General features: G+C 42.8%; 2 protein-coding genes across 5 annotated transcripts in view; one reads left to right on the top strand and one right to left on the bottom strand.

The window, feature by feature from the left end:
• Positions 1-13,637, bottom strand: part of LOC132767726 (zinc finger protein 665-like) — a 147,481-nt gene that overhangs the window by 16,189 nt on the left and 117,655 nt on the right. Inside the window, exon 1 of one of the 2 annotated variants that reach the window (XM_067465171.1) lies at positions 1,832-2,073. The exons of the other annotated variant lie outside the window; for it this stretch is intronic. Coding sequence (XP_067321272.1) covers positions 1,832-1,882 — 51 coding nt within the window. The 5' untranslated portion in view covers positions 1,883-2,073. Of the gene's footprint in view, positions 1-1,831; positions 2,074-13,637 lie in introns of those variants that run through there. 2 annotated transcript variants of the gene reach the window in all.
• LOC132766025 (zinc finger protein 420-like) lies at positions 2,128-12,268 on the top strand. 3 transcript variants are annotated; one of them, XM_060760345.2, is made up of 6 exons: positions 2,140-2,277; positions 5,859-6,105; positions 6,933-7,044; positions 8,022-8,107; positions 8,309-8,429; positions 8,554-12,268. In XM_060760345.2, the coding sequence occupies exons 1-6, from the start codon at positions 2,243-2,245 to the stop codon at positions 10,509-10,511; spliced, it is 2,559 nt and encodes an 852-aa protein (XP_060616328.2). In that variant the 5' UTR covers positions 2,140-2,242; the 3' UTR covers positions 10,512-12,268. The 3 variants fall into 3 exon arrangements, with proteins under 3 accessions (XP_067321278.1, XP_060616328.2, XP_067321277.1); XM_067465177.1 differs by lacking the exon at positions 5,859-6,105 and having other exon boundaries at positions 2,128-2,277; XM_067465176.1 differs by lacking the exons at positions 2,140-2,277; positions 5,859-6,105 and adding an exon at positions 6,112-6,242.

The following is a 13,637-nucleotide window of genomic DNA, read 5'->3' as shown; positions in this document are numbered from 1 at the left end:
ACAAGAGACCAAACTGCTAATATCCACGGGATAATGGAGGAAGGCAGGAGTTTTAGAAAAACATCTGCTTTTGTTTAGGGCTTTATAGGTCATAACCTGCAATTTGTATTAGGACCGTAAACGTATTAGTACAGTGAAGCCAAACACCAACAGATCTGGACCAAATTTGGCACAAACACCAGACATGCCAAAATTTGAATACTGGTGGCTTTGGGGTGGGGGTGGGGGGTTGATTTTGTCATTTGAGAGTTGTAGTTGCTGGGATTGATAGTTCACCTACAATCAAAGAGCCCCTCGGACCCCACCAACGATGGAATTGAACCAAACTTGGCATACAGAACTCCCATGACCAACAGAAAATATTGGAAGGGTTGGGTGTGCATTGACCTTGAGTTTTGGAGTTGTACTTAGACCACACTTGGAATATGGGCACAATTGAAGGGAGAGATTGACAAGCAGGAATGTGTCCAGAGGAGGGTGACTCAAATGATCAAGGGTCTGGAGAACAAGCCCTATAAGGAGTGGCTTTAAGAGCTGGGCAAGTTTAGCCTGCTGAGAGAAGGCTGAGAGGAGACATGATGAGGGCCATGTATAAATATGTTAGAGGAAGTCATAGGGAGGAGGGAGCAAGCTTGTTTTCTGCTGCTCTGGAGACTAGGGCGCAGAGCAATGGCTTCAAACTACAGGAAAGGAGATTCCACCTGAACATAAGGAAGAACTTCCTGACGGTGAGAGCTGTTCAGCAGTGGAACTCTCTGCCCCAAAGTGTGGTGGAGTCTCCTTGTTCGGAGGCTTTTAAACAGAGGTTGGATGGCCATCTGTCGGGGGTGCTTTGAACAGATTTTCCTGCTTCTTGGCAGAAGGGGATTGGACTGGATGGCCCACGAGGTCTTTTCCAATTCTATTATTCCATACATCCAGAGAACACAAACAAAGATGGTTGTGGACCCAATTGGCACAAATATCGTGTCATAATTTGGTAGGGTTGAGAGGGATTTTTGGATTTTGTCATTTGGGAATTGTGGTTGCTGGGATTTATAGTTAACCTACATCCAAGGAGCACTCCAAGCCCAGCCCACAATGGATCTGCAAAAAATGTGGCACACAGACCCAACATGGTCAACAATATGAGTTGCTCTATGAGTTTTAGTGTTGTATTTGTTAGGCTGTTGTTTTATTGAGGGCCTTGGCCTTTGTAAGGCGCACCGAGTCCTTCGGGAGATGTTAGCGGGGAACCAATAAAGTTAATAAATAATAATAATAATAATAAGTAATACAATACTACTACTACTAATAATAATAATATATTATAATTATATATTTAAAATATAGGCAATATTACTCATAATATTCCATTATAATATTATAGTACAATATAATAATATACAGTATTAATATTAAGGTAACATTCTGCCATATTCCTGCTTCTTGGCAGAAGGGGGCTGGACTGGATGGCCCACGAGGTCTCTTCCAACTCTTGGATTCTCTGACATTGTCTTGACTTCTTCCTTGTAAGCCGGCCTGAGTCCCTCTCGAGGTGACAAGGGCGCCATATCCAGGTCGTCAGGAAATAAATACAATAACTTTGGATACTGAGGGAGTTTGGGGGCGATTGACCAACCATTTTGGGAGTTGTAGTTCACCCACATCCTCATGGGAGCACTAGATTCAAAACAAAACCAAAGGAGAGACATTCTTCCCCCCAAACGAAGGGCCTGACAAGCTCCCCAACCTGCTGCTTCTGCTCCTGGCCTTTCCTCCTCCTCCTCTCACTGTCTGGAAAAGACCGTTGCCCGAGCCTCCCGCCAACCCCGCCCACGCATGCGCACACACTGCCACGCGCTGAGCACGCCTGCTCTGCCCTCAGAAACAGCCCTCCCATTGGCTAAGAGGCCGGCCAATCACAGCACAGGAGGGCTTTTCGAAAACTTTGGTTCCAAACGAGAACGGCTCCTCAGAGGGAGGCCTCCAAAGCCAGGCTGCCTCCAGATCTCGAGTGGTGGACTCCATTTCCCAGAATGCCTGATCGTTGAGCCAAGCAGCAGAGGCTTCTGGGAGTAGAAGTCCACAACACCCTTGGTCTGTTTCTTTGAGCGACAGCTGCAAGCGCCTCTCGGCATCCCTCCCTCGTGGCCTCGTTTTCCCCGCCCCTTCCGGCCAGAGGAGAATCTTCCCAGAGAGGCGCCCAGAAGAGGTGGAGAGGGACCCGGAAGGGCTTGGGGACTCCAAAGAGGGAAGGAGCATGGAGGGGGGATCTTTCTCTCCCTGGAACATCTGGTCAGTGACCATTAGGCACTGTCGAAGGCTTTCATGTCCGGAACCACTGGGTTGTTGTAGGTGTTTTGAGCTGCATGGCCATGCTCCAGAAGCATTCTCTCCTGACGTTTCGCCTGCATCTGTGCCAAGCATCCTCAGAGGCTGTGGGACCTCACAACGTCCGAGAATGGCTGCCATTGATGCAGGCGAAACGCCAGGAGAGAGTGCTTCTGGAACGTGGCGATACAGACCGAAAAACTCACAAAAACCCTATTATTATTATTGTTGTTTTTGTTGTTGTTATTATTATTATTGTTATTTGATACACAACAAGATGAGTCCACAGCAAACAAGATCACTCTGCTGGCTGTTGTACTGGATCACACCTTGGACACTTCCCAAGGGTTAAGGACTGTGTGATGCATCGACAAATAATGTGTGCAAGATCCCCGTAAGGCGTCCTTCTGCAGCTGGCAAGTGGGAATTTTGTCAGCGCCGATTGTGTTTAAGTGCAGGCCAAGGTCTTTAGGCACTGCACCCAGTGTGCCGATCACCACTGGGACCGCCTTGACTGGCTTGTGCCAGAGTCTTTGCAGTTCAATATTTAAATTCTCACATCGTGACAGCTTTTCTCTTCAATCCTGTGGAATTCACTCCCCGGGGAAATTAGATCTGCAACATCTCTCCTTTCCTTCAGGAAAAAACTAAAAACATGGATCTGGGACCAGGCATTTGGACAATCGGGCAGATAAAGGAAGAACTTTGATGATGACTAGGAAACGATTAATGGATTAGATCTATGGAACTCTGAAAGATGAAACGCTGAGCACGAGAATCGTTTTTATATGATGTTTTTATATGATTAGGTTCTTGTGGGTTTTTTTGGGCTATATGGCCATGTTCTAGAGGCATTTCTCCTGACGTTTCACCTGCATCTATGGCAAGCATCCTCAGAGGTAGTGAGGTCTGTTGGAAATAGGACAATGGGTTTATATATCTGTGGAATGACCAGGGTGGGACAAAGAGCTCTTCCCTGCTGGAGCTAGGTGTGAATGTTTTATATGATGTTTTAGATGCGGTTTATATGATGTGTTATGTATTGGTTGTTGAGTGTTTTAACTGTGATAACTGCTTTTAATTATGGTTTTGTATATTATGTGTTATTTTGTACAGGCATCGAATTGTGCCTTTTTTGTAAGCCGGCCTGAGTCCTCCTCCGGGAGTTGAGAAGGGAGGAGTAAAAGTACCCGAAATAAATAATAAATAAATAAAATCCTGCTGTCACCTGGGATTGCAACATCAGCGATCCATACTTGGTTTTTTAACACAATCATGAGGTCAAGAGTATTGTGCTCCAATACTCACTCTGTCTGTCTGAATTCAGAAGTCCCAGAGTAGTTTGACGTATTATTATTATTATTATTATTATTATTATTATTTTACTGACACAAAACACAGTATTTCACAGCAAACGAGATAGATATGCTGGATTTTGTATCACAAAATAACAAGTCCCAAACGTCTAGGCCTGTGTGATGTATTATTATTATTATTATCATCCTCATTGTTATTATTATTATTGAGTTGCTGTGAGTTTTCTGGGCAAGTGTGGCCATGTTCCAGAAGCATTCTCTCCTAACGTTTCGCTCACTTCTATGTCAGGCATCCTCATAGCTTGTGAGATCTGTTGGAAACTAGGCAGGTGAAGTTTATATATCTGTAGAGTGTCCAGGGTGGGAGAAAGAACTCTTGTCTGTTTGAGACAAGTGTGAATGTTGCAATTGGCCACCTTGATAAGAATTAAATGGCCTTGCAGCTTCAAAGACTAGCTGATTTCTGTCGGGGGGGGGGGTCCTTTGTTTGGAGGTGTTAGCTGGCCCTGATTGTTTCATGTCAGGAATGCCCCTATTTTGTGGGTGTTGCTCCTGATGTCAGAGCTTTTTTAAATGCTGCTAGCCAGGTTTTGTTCATTTTCATGGTTTCCTCCTTTCTGTTGAAATTGTCCACGTGCTTCTTGTGGATTTCAGTGTCTTCTCTGTGTAGCCTGACATGGTGGTTGTTGGAGTGGTCCAGCATTTCTGTGTTCTCAAATAACATGCTGTGTCCAGGTTGGTTCATCAGGTGCTCTCCTATGGATGACTTCTCTGGTTGCATTTCTTGTAGACAGATTTTGTTTGTTTTCATATGATAGTACCCCTACCATAGAAGAATTGTTTCTTCCTTCCTGTTCAAATTGTTCACATGCTTGTGGATTTCAACTCCAGACTCCTGGGCAGAGACCACGATAGTCCTCATACTTCAACAAGTTAGGTTAAAGGTAAAGGCTTTCCCCTGAAATTAAGTCCAGTTGTGTCCGACTCTGGGCATTGGTGCCCATCTCCATTTCTAAGCCGAAGAGCCGGCGTTGTCCATAGACACCTCCAAGGTCATGTAGCCAGCATGACTGCATGGAGCACCGTTACCCTCCCGCTGGAGTGGTACCGATTGACCTACTCACATTTGCATGTTTTCGAACTGCTAGGTTGGCAGAAGCTGGGGCTAATAATGGGAGCTCACCCTGCTCCCTGGATTCGAACCTGTGATCTTTCGGCCAGCAAGTTCAACAAGTTAGAGATATAGAACAAGTGAAGAATTTCAGACCAATTTCATTAGTGAATTGCTATTACTAGTTATTGGCAGAAATATTATCAAATAGACTGAAACAAATCTTAGGGAAAACAATTCATGGAGGCCAAGGCCCCTTACGCACAGCTGGATAAAAACCCACATTTTCTGCTTTGAACTGGAATATGTAACAGTGTGGACTCAGATAACCCATGTCAAAGCAGATATTATGGGATTTTCTGCCTTGATATTCTAGGTTATATGACTGTGTGGAAGGGCCATATATAACCCAGGGAGATTGCAATGAAAGTTAGGGATTTATAGGAGGATGTCTCCAGTCCAAAACTCTTAACTGACTCTCAGCATGGATTATTTCAGACTGAGGGACTGGGCAAAGCGCATTGAGCTTTTCACCCTGTGGAAAAGGCCCCACCTTTAGGCCAAGGAAGCGGTTGCCTCACATGGCAGATGCTGGCAGGAAACTTCTTCTCTGCAGTTCTTTCCCTTTGATCGTGGTCACAGGGATATATGCCAGTGCTTCCCAAACTGTGATCTTTGGAATGCCAGGGTTCTGCAACAACCTTGAAGGGTTTTTTTTTAAATTGAAGTCTGTGCCAGTGTATGCCTCTACTTTTTAAAAACATAATTTGACTCTGTGCTGTGAATGACTTTTGGGTAGAGTTTTGGTAGGCATGTAGCTATCAAGCCGGAAAGGCTATCTGAGCTTTTTTCCCCTTTGTGTCCACCGATTGAAGTGAATAAGGCTTTCAAGGTAATGCTTCCACCAACAGCAAATTTAGTAGTAAGTTGGATGCTATCTTGGGTTTACTTATTCAGCTGCTAGACATAAAGCCCAATCTCGAAACAAAATGAAACAGGTTCTTTTATCACTTTAGCTGTGAATTCAGAAACTTCCTGTACCAAACTAATGATTTGATGCTATATTTAAAATGCTTTTTCTTTATTTCTAAAACTACTACATTATACTTTGGCTACAGGGAGACATCAGGACCTCGGGAGGTTTGCAGCCAGCTGCACCTTCTCTGCTGCCAGTGGCTCCAGCCAGAAAGACATACCAAGGGGGAGATGTTGGACTTGGTGGTCTTTGAGCAGTTCCTGGCACTCCTTCCCTCTGAGATGTCGTCCTGGGTGAGAGAATGTGGGGCAGAGACCAGTTCCCAGGCGGTGGCCCTGGCAGAAGGCTTCCTCCTGAGTCAGGCAGAGAAGAAGTGGGACGAGGAGATGGTGAGCTCAGTTCCTTCTGGTCATTTTGAGGGCCATCGATATTGAATTGGCTGATGTCTACTGAAAGAGCACTTTGGTTTTCTGAAAATTCTGGAACAAGCCGAGGCCAGAGATAATTGCGTCTCATCAGTCAAAAGGCAGGTCAAGTATAGCCTGGACCAGTATAATGGGATTCTTCTTCCCAGAAGATAGAATTTGCAGCTAGGTTACTAATGGGGGTTCTGTTGGGTATATATGGATACCATTTTTAAGAGATTGGGCAATTATTGATACAGTCCTAGTCACAATTAATAGCACTGGTCATTTCCTGTACAGCTTCATACGGCTTTTCCAAAAAGTGTTTTATCTGCCCCGGTTGTCCTCTGCTGGGTGTTCTCTCCTGGTCTTCCCTCCTGGGAGAGAGCCTTCTTCTCAGTGGCTTCTTCGGGTTCTGCAACTCTTTGGTAGGGAGATTAGATTGGTTCCCTCTTTCCTGTCCTTTTGTTCTCACAGGGAAACATGATTCTTAAAACAGCTTCTATTTAAACATGGGTAGTAGTGATGTGCTTATCTGTCATCTTATTCTGTACTATTATCTCTGTAGAAAGGTTATATTTTAGCTGTTAGAAACATGACATTATTATTATATTATTATTATTATTATTATTATTATTATTATTATTATTATTACAAGCAAATTAACACAATCCTCTTCATTCAGAAGATGTAAGTGTTCAACATATCTCACCTCCCACTCCCCACCACTACTGAAGCCTTCTTGTATTCCCCCCCCCCCCCCCCCCAATTCTCCCTTTTATTTTATTTTATTTTTTCTGCTTGTGTTGTAGGATTTGTTTCCGGAAAGAATCCCCGAGGCAGATCGGTGTTTTTCTGAATCCAGTCAAAGGCAGCAGCCAAGGTGGATGATGGAGGACAGCGAAGGAAAGTCTCCCTCAATGCGTAAGTGCCGTCCGAAGTTTTCTCCTTGGCCTTCTCTATTCAAGTCTGCCTGAATATATCTGGGTTGTATGAATCATGGCATGTTAACAATATCATGCTACCTAAACAGTACTAGGATGCTGTAGGCATACTTCAGCTAAGAAAGTCTCCTAACAGAAAATCTGCTTTTTCTTTCTTAGCTTCTGTGTAGCTGGATTTTTCCCTTGTAGCATTTTCACTGGTAAAGAAGGACGGGAGGAATACAACTCTTAGTATCAGGGTATAATAGTATTTTGGCAGAAAGCAATGCAACAAATGTTCAGGTGGGAATGAAGAAGGCTCTAGTCCACCCTATTGCTGTGGGGTGTTCCTGCCTACAACACGGCAATGTAAATTCAGCTGCCATTAGCGCCCACTTCTGAGCATGTATGACCAGCAAAACTACAAAAAAAGTGGGAAAGGCTAATCTCATCAGCTCCCACTGCAGATGTGAAAAATGCAGAGATTTAAAATTTTGACCACCAAAAATGGAAATAATAAGAAAATTGAGCGTAGTTTATTCTTTTATGCAATTGAATCACTGTTACTATTAGTTGTACTATGTTGTGTTGCTTTAATGTATTTGCGCCTGTTTGGGCATTTAATGTTTGCCTTTTTGTGTGTAAACAGCCCTGAGTCCCCTCGGGGGGATAGGGTGATCTATAAATAAAGTTTTTAATTAATGTAAATAGTGAAAGGATAGGTTGCCACCGGCTTATTTTCACATTGTCTGTAGGTTTTAAATGTTGTTGTTGTTTTTGGCTAACCCAAGGTGACTTTGACATTCTTTCATTTAAGAGCCTATCCTCCTTTCTTCCATGTCATTCCTGCCTCAGATACCATTTTCTCCCAGTTATTTGTGATGTTTGTTACATTTGAATGTGTAGAAGGAATTTGACGGAGAAAAGAAAGAATGGGTAATAATATTTTCTTTCCCTTCTCCTTTCTGTTCCTTCCAGGAGATGGAACAAGGACTTGGTCTACAAGTATAAGTGCATCTCTTCCTCATGATTATCTCAGAACAGCATCTGCAGGAGTACATCAGGTAGGGGCCAGACCCTTAAACAAGCCAAAAAAGGAGCAGGCCATGTACTGCTGTCCATTTGACCACTCTCTGGTCCTCACAGAATCTTGTTCTTTCCCTTTGCTTGCATGAAATGTGTTAATTCAAAGAGCCTGTAGCTGTCTTCCAATAAGAATTTCAGTTTTTACAGCAGTCTGAAACAATATTTTTGTTGTTTTCCAGGTGACTTTTGAGGAGGTGGCTGTGGATTTCACAGAAGAAGAGTGGGCTCTGTTGGACACAGGCCAAAGGGCCCTTCATCAGAAGGTGATGGAGGAGAATTTGGAAATCCTGTCCTCTCTTGGTAAGGCTCCTCCCGTCTTGTGCTTAGTCAGCTCACATAAAACCAGCATTTTTTTTCTCACTCTTGATATATTAAAGCAGGCCTCATTCTTCTAATCTTGTTGACTTCTGGTGTCTTTTTCCAGGAAGCACTTATGGAAACAGTTCCTCGTTAAAGTCACAACTTCTGACAGATCAAAGAACCAAAAAGGCAGAAAAAACACTGAAGGGTTTGAAGGGGAAAAAGAGATTCAGTCAAAAGGCCTTCCTCTCACGTTACCAATCAGATCACAAAGGGAAGAAACTATTTCATTGTTGGATATGCCGAAAGGGTTTCATTTTGAAGAGTCACCTCCTTTGTCATCAAGCAACTCATGTTGGAGAGAAACAGTTTAAATGTGCAGAGTGCGGGAAAAGTTTCAGCCAAAAGTTATATTTCACTCGTCATCAAGTAACTCACACAAGAGAGATGCAGTTTAAATGCCAGGAGTGTGGAAAAGGCTTTATTTGGAAGGCACACCTCACTTGGCATCAAGCAACTCACACTGGGGAGAAACCATTCAAATGCCTAGAGTGTGGAAAGGGCTTTATTCGGAAGGCAAACCTCAGTTGGCATCAAGTAGCCCACACAAGGGAGATGCAGTTCAAATGCCTGGAGTGTGGAAAAGGCTTTATTCAGAAGGCACACCTCACCTATCATCAAGCATTTCACACTGGGGAGAAACCTTTTAAATGCCCAGAGTGTGGAAAAGGCTTTATTTGGAAGGCACACCTCACTTGGCATCAAGCAACTCACACTGGGGAGAAACCGTTCCAATGCCAGGAGTGTGGAAAAGGTTTTATTCAGAAGACACACCTCGCTTGGCATCAAGCAACTCACACTGGGGAGAAACCATTCCAATGCCCGGAGTGTGGAAAAGGCTTTGTTCGGAAGGCAAACCTCATTCAGCATCAAGCAACTCACACTGGGAAGAAACCATTCCAATGCCTCGAGTGTGGAAAAGACTTTATTCGGAAGGCAAACCTCATTCAGCATCAAGCAACTCACACTGGGGAGAAACCATTCAAATGCCTAGAGTGTGGGAAAAGTTTCACCCAGAAGACCTCCCTCATTTGGCATCAAGCAACTCACACTGGCGAGAAACCGTTCCAGTGCCTGGAGTGTGGAAAAGGCTTTGTTCAGAAGACATCCCTCACTCGTCATCAAGCCATTCACACTGGGGAGAAACCATTCCAATGCCCAGAGTGTGGAAAAGGCTTTATTCGGAAGTCACACCTCACTCGGCATCAAGCAACTCACACTGAGGAGAAACCTTTCAAATGCCCGGAGTGTGGAAAAGGCTTTATTGGGAAGGCAAACCTCACTCGGCATCAAGCCATTCACACTGGGGAGAAACCATTCAAATGCCCAGAGTGTGGAAAAGGCTTTATTCAGAAGTCACACCTCACTCTGCATCAAGCAATTCATACTGGGGAGAAACCATTCAAATGCCCGGAGTGTGGAAAAGGCTTTATTCAGAAGGCAGACCTCACTCTGCATCAAGCAACTCACACGGGGGAGAAACCATTCAAATGCCTGGAGTGTGGAAATAGTTTCACTTGGAAGAAATCCCTCGCCCATCATCAAGCCATTCACACTGGGGAGAAACCATTCAAATGCCTGGAGTGTGGGAAAAGTTTTTTTCGGAAGATAGATCTGACTTACCATGAAACAATTCACAGTGGGGAGAAACCGTTTCCGTGTCTGGAGTGTGGTAAAGGTTTCAGTCGGAAGGCAGACCTCACTCGGCATCAAGCAACTCACAGAGGCGAGAAGCCATATGAATGCCTGGAGTGCGGAAAAAGTTTCACTCAGAAGACATACCTCACTCAGCATCAAGCAATTCATACTGGGGAGAGACCATTCAAATGCCTGGAGTGTGGACAAAGTTTCCCTCGAAAGGCATCCCTCATCTATCATCAAGCCACTCATATTGTGGAGAAGCCATTTAAATGCCTGGTGTGTGGGAAAGGTTTCAGTGGGAAGGCATGTCTTGGTCGTCATCAAGCAACTCACTCAAAGCAGAAGGATTTGAAGGTCTTATATGACATTCAAAATCCATAGCGATGAGAAACCATTGATATGTTTAGAGTCTGAAAAATGTTTCACTAATGACTCCTATGCAAGAAGACATGGAGAATACATTGTTCAGAGTCTTGATGTGTGGGGATGCATATAACAGAGGATTCGTTTTTGAAAAATTAATCATGAACTTTAATATCAAAGGGCTGTATGGCTGTGTTCTAGCAGCATTTTCCCCTGACGATTCACCTGCATCTGTGGCTGGCAAATTCAGGGGATCATAAATGCAGGTGAAACATCAGGAGAAAATGCTGCTAGAACATGACCATACAGCCCGGAAATCACACAGCATCCCAGTGATTCCGGCCATGAAAGCCTTTGACAATACTATAATATCATACTTTATACTTAAATTACAGGAAACAATGCACATACAACAAATAGATATAAAAACAAGCAAAGCAAAAGAGAATCAAGCAGTACAGCACGTCACTCCTATGCTCCTCACCCATTAGAATTGACTTGGGAGGATTGTGAAGAAAATAGGAAAACCATTGTTTATTCTGTATGGATGAAGAAAAAGATAAAACTACGCAAAGAATAAATAGAAGACTAACAGATCTAAGTAAAGTTATGCATAAATGGCAATTAAAGGATGTATGGAGGGTAATAAAGGCAGATGAAAAGAAATATACATTTTATTCTACTGTACATAGAGTGTACACAAGAATTGATTATTTTTTGGTTTCAGTAAATATGCTGAGTAAATTGTTAAATGCGAATATTAGTAATATAAGGGTCTCTGATCATGCCTTGGTGTCAATGGAAATTGTGTTAAAATGTGATTATGAAAAAATGAAAAGGTGGCGGTTAAATACTAAGATATTGAATTATAAAGAGACTGTGGAAAAAATAAGAGTTGAATGGCAAGAAACATGGGAAATAAATGAAGGGGATGTGTCAAAAGGAATACTGTGGGATACAATGAAGGTGGTGATAAGAGGCTGATGTATAAAAGAAACAAGCAAGTTAAAGAGGAAACAAGATGAAAGGAAAAGGAGTTTGAATAAAGATATAGAAATGCTGGAGAAGGAGTATATTAGAAAAGTAGATACACGAACTAATGGCCAAAAAAGAAGAATTGGATAAAATTGAGATTGATGGAGTTCAAGAAAATTTAATATACTTAAAAAGATATTTTTTTGAACACCTTAACAAAAAGAAACACCAGGGTCACATTGCAGAACATGCTTACCATACACCTCCTCCAATCTCTTAAAGTATATATGTATGAGATATATACTGTATGATGCCAGGCTTTAGCACAGCTGATAAATCACCAGCAATGATAAGATCTACCAACTGAAAGGTGCCTGGGTTAACATGGTCACCCAACTATCAGCCCAGCTTGCTGTTTACCTAAGCAGTTTGAAAATAGCTTGAGCTGTAAGTAGAGAAATTAGGTACCACTGCTAAAATAAGTGGGGGAGGTATTTTACGACACCATGAAGAAAAAGATCTGAAAATGCCCTGCGATCAAAAGGAAGGAGAAAGTCCTGATGGCTCTTCATCATAGAGAATGGAGCAACAGCACCCACCGAGGCTGGATTTGAGCACAACCTCCAAGGTGCCAAAAAAGCTGGACGTTGACCCAACATACCTCCTTTCTGTTCTGTCTGTCTCTGTCCTGTCTATCCAAAATGACACTGAATGTTTGCCATGTATGTGTACTGTGATCTGCCCTGAGTCCCCTTGGGGAGTTAGGGCAGAATATAAATAAAGTGGTATTATTATTATTATTATTATTATTATTATTATTAAAGCCCTAAACGGTTCTGGCCCAACCTACTTGTCCGAACGCATCACCCCCTATGAACCAGTTAGGACGTTAAGATCATCTGGGGAGGCCCTGCTCTCGGTCCCGCCAGCCTCACAAGCATGGCTGGCAGGGACGAGAGACAGGGCCTTCTCAGTGGTGGCCCCTCGGCTGTGGAACGCCCTTCCCGCAGATATTAGATCGGCCCCCTCCCTACTGGTATTCAGGAGGAGAGTGAAGACCTGGCTCTTTGAACAGGCCTTTAATTAAGCAGTGCAATTAATTTATTATTGGAACATGGAATAATGGACAATGAGATCGGATCATGATTTTACTGATAAGACACAATGGATTAGTTATTAGTTATACTGATGTATTGATGTATGGTTGTATTGATGTAGTTGTTATTGTTTTATATGCTATTGTTGTGTATTTTGTATTTTGATGGGTTGTTAACCGCTCTGAGTCGCCTAAGGGCTGAGAGAGAGCGGTATACAAATGAAGTAAATAAATAAATAATTATTATTATATAGAGGTACAGTTTTCTCAAGAGTCATACCAGCTGCCATTTACTCCCATTAAAATACTTACATTCTCAGTTTTTTATCCTCTTACGATGTTTAACTATCTATCATAAGCGATAATCCAGATAATTTCTGTACAGTTTCAAGCATACATGGTACAGGTGTAGACATCATAAGCTCACCCTTCTCCTACTATAACAGGGCAAACTTCGGCCCTATTGGCTGTTAGGAATTGTGCAAGTTGGGAGTCCAAAACACCTGGAGGGCCCGAGTTTGCCCTATGTCTGCACTATAGGGTCTCAAAGGCAGCCAACAATAAACATCAATGCTACCTAAAAACATTGTGAATGCATTAATATATAAATGTAACTTTAAAAGCATATAAACAGCATATGCTATTAAAACCATTAGACAATTAAATTTTAAAATGCATGAAATCTACCTCAAAATCTCAGCCACGACGCCATAAACAGCCAACCCTTTTCATCAGATCATAAACGCCGGAGAAATGTTTTGCACCTGCTGAGAGATGTGGGAAGTTAGACAATGCTTCAGGGTGATACGGAATCGCTCAAAGCTTGGATAATATGTCATCAGTTGGGAGCCCCTCCCCACAGCACCAACTACTACTCTGGACCAAAGAGAGAGAGGGAGGCATCTTGTCTCCTGTGCTATGCTTATAATATAATATAATATAATATAATATTAACCCTGTACCCCACTCCGGCCGGCTCAGTTTTTAATAATGTCCTGTTATATTGCTATTGCTATTGTTTTTCTGCTTTAACTGTTTTATTTGCTATGTATTGTGTTGTTGTATTGTGTTGG

Source organism: Anolis sagrei, chromosome 2, assembly GCF_037176765.1.
Source record: "Anolis sagrei isolate rAnoSag1 chromosome 2, rAnoSag1.mat, whole genome shotgun sequence".
In the NCBI taxonomy this organism is placed as follows: Eukaryota; Metazoa; Chordata; class Lepidosauria; order Squamata; family Dactyloidae; genus Anolis; species Anolis sagrei.
This window is presented reverse-complemented; position numbering and strand designations above follow the sequence as displayed.

What these genes read in the sequence shown, in the direction of transcription:
- LOC132766025 (XM_060760345.2), top strand. Translation starts at nt 2,243, where the DNA reads ATGGAGGGGGGATCTTTCTCTCCCTGGAACATCTG. An exon ending in AGGAAAGTCTCCCTCAATGC is followed by an intron (nt 7,045 to 8,021) that starts GTAAGTGCCGTC and finishes TGTTCCTTCCAG; the next exon opens with GAGATGGAACAAGGACTTGG. An exon ending in GGAAATCCTGTCCTCTCTTG is followed by an intron (nt 8,430 to 8,553) that starts GTAAGGCTCCTC and finishes GTCTTTTTCCAG; the next exon opens with GAAGCACTTATGGAAACAGT.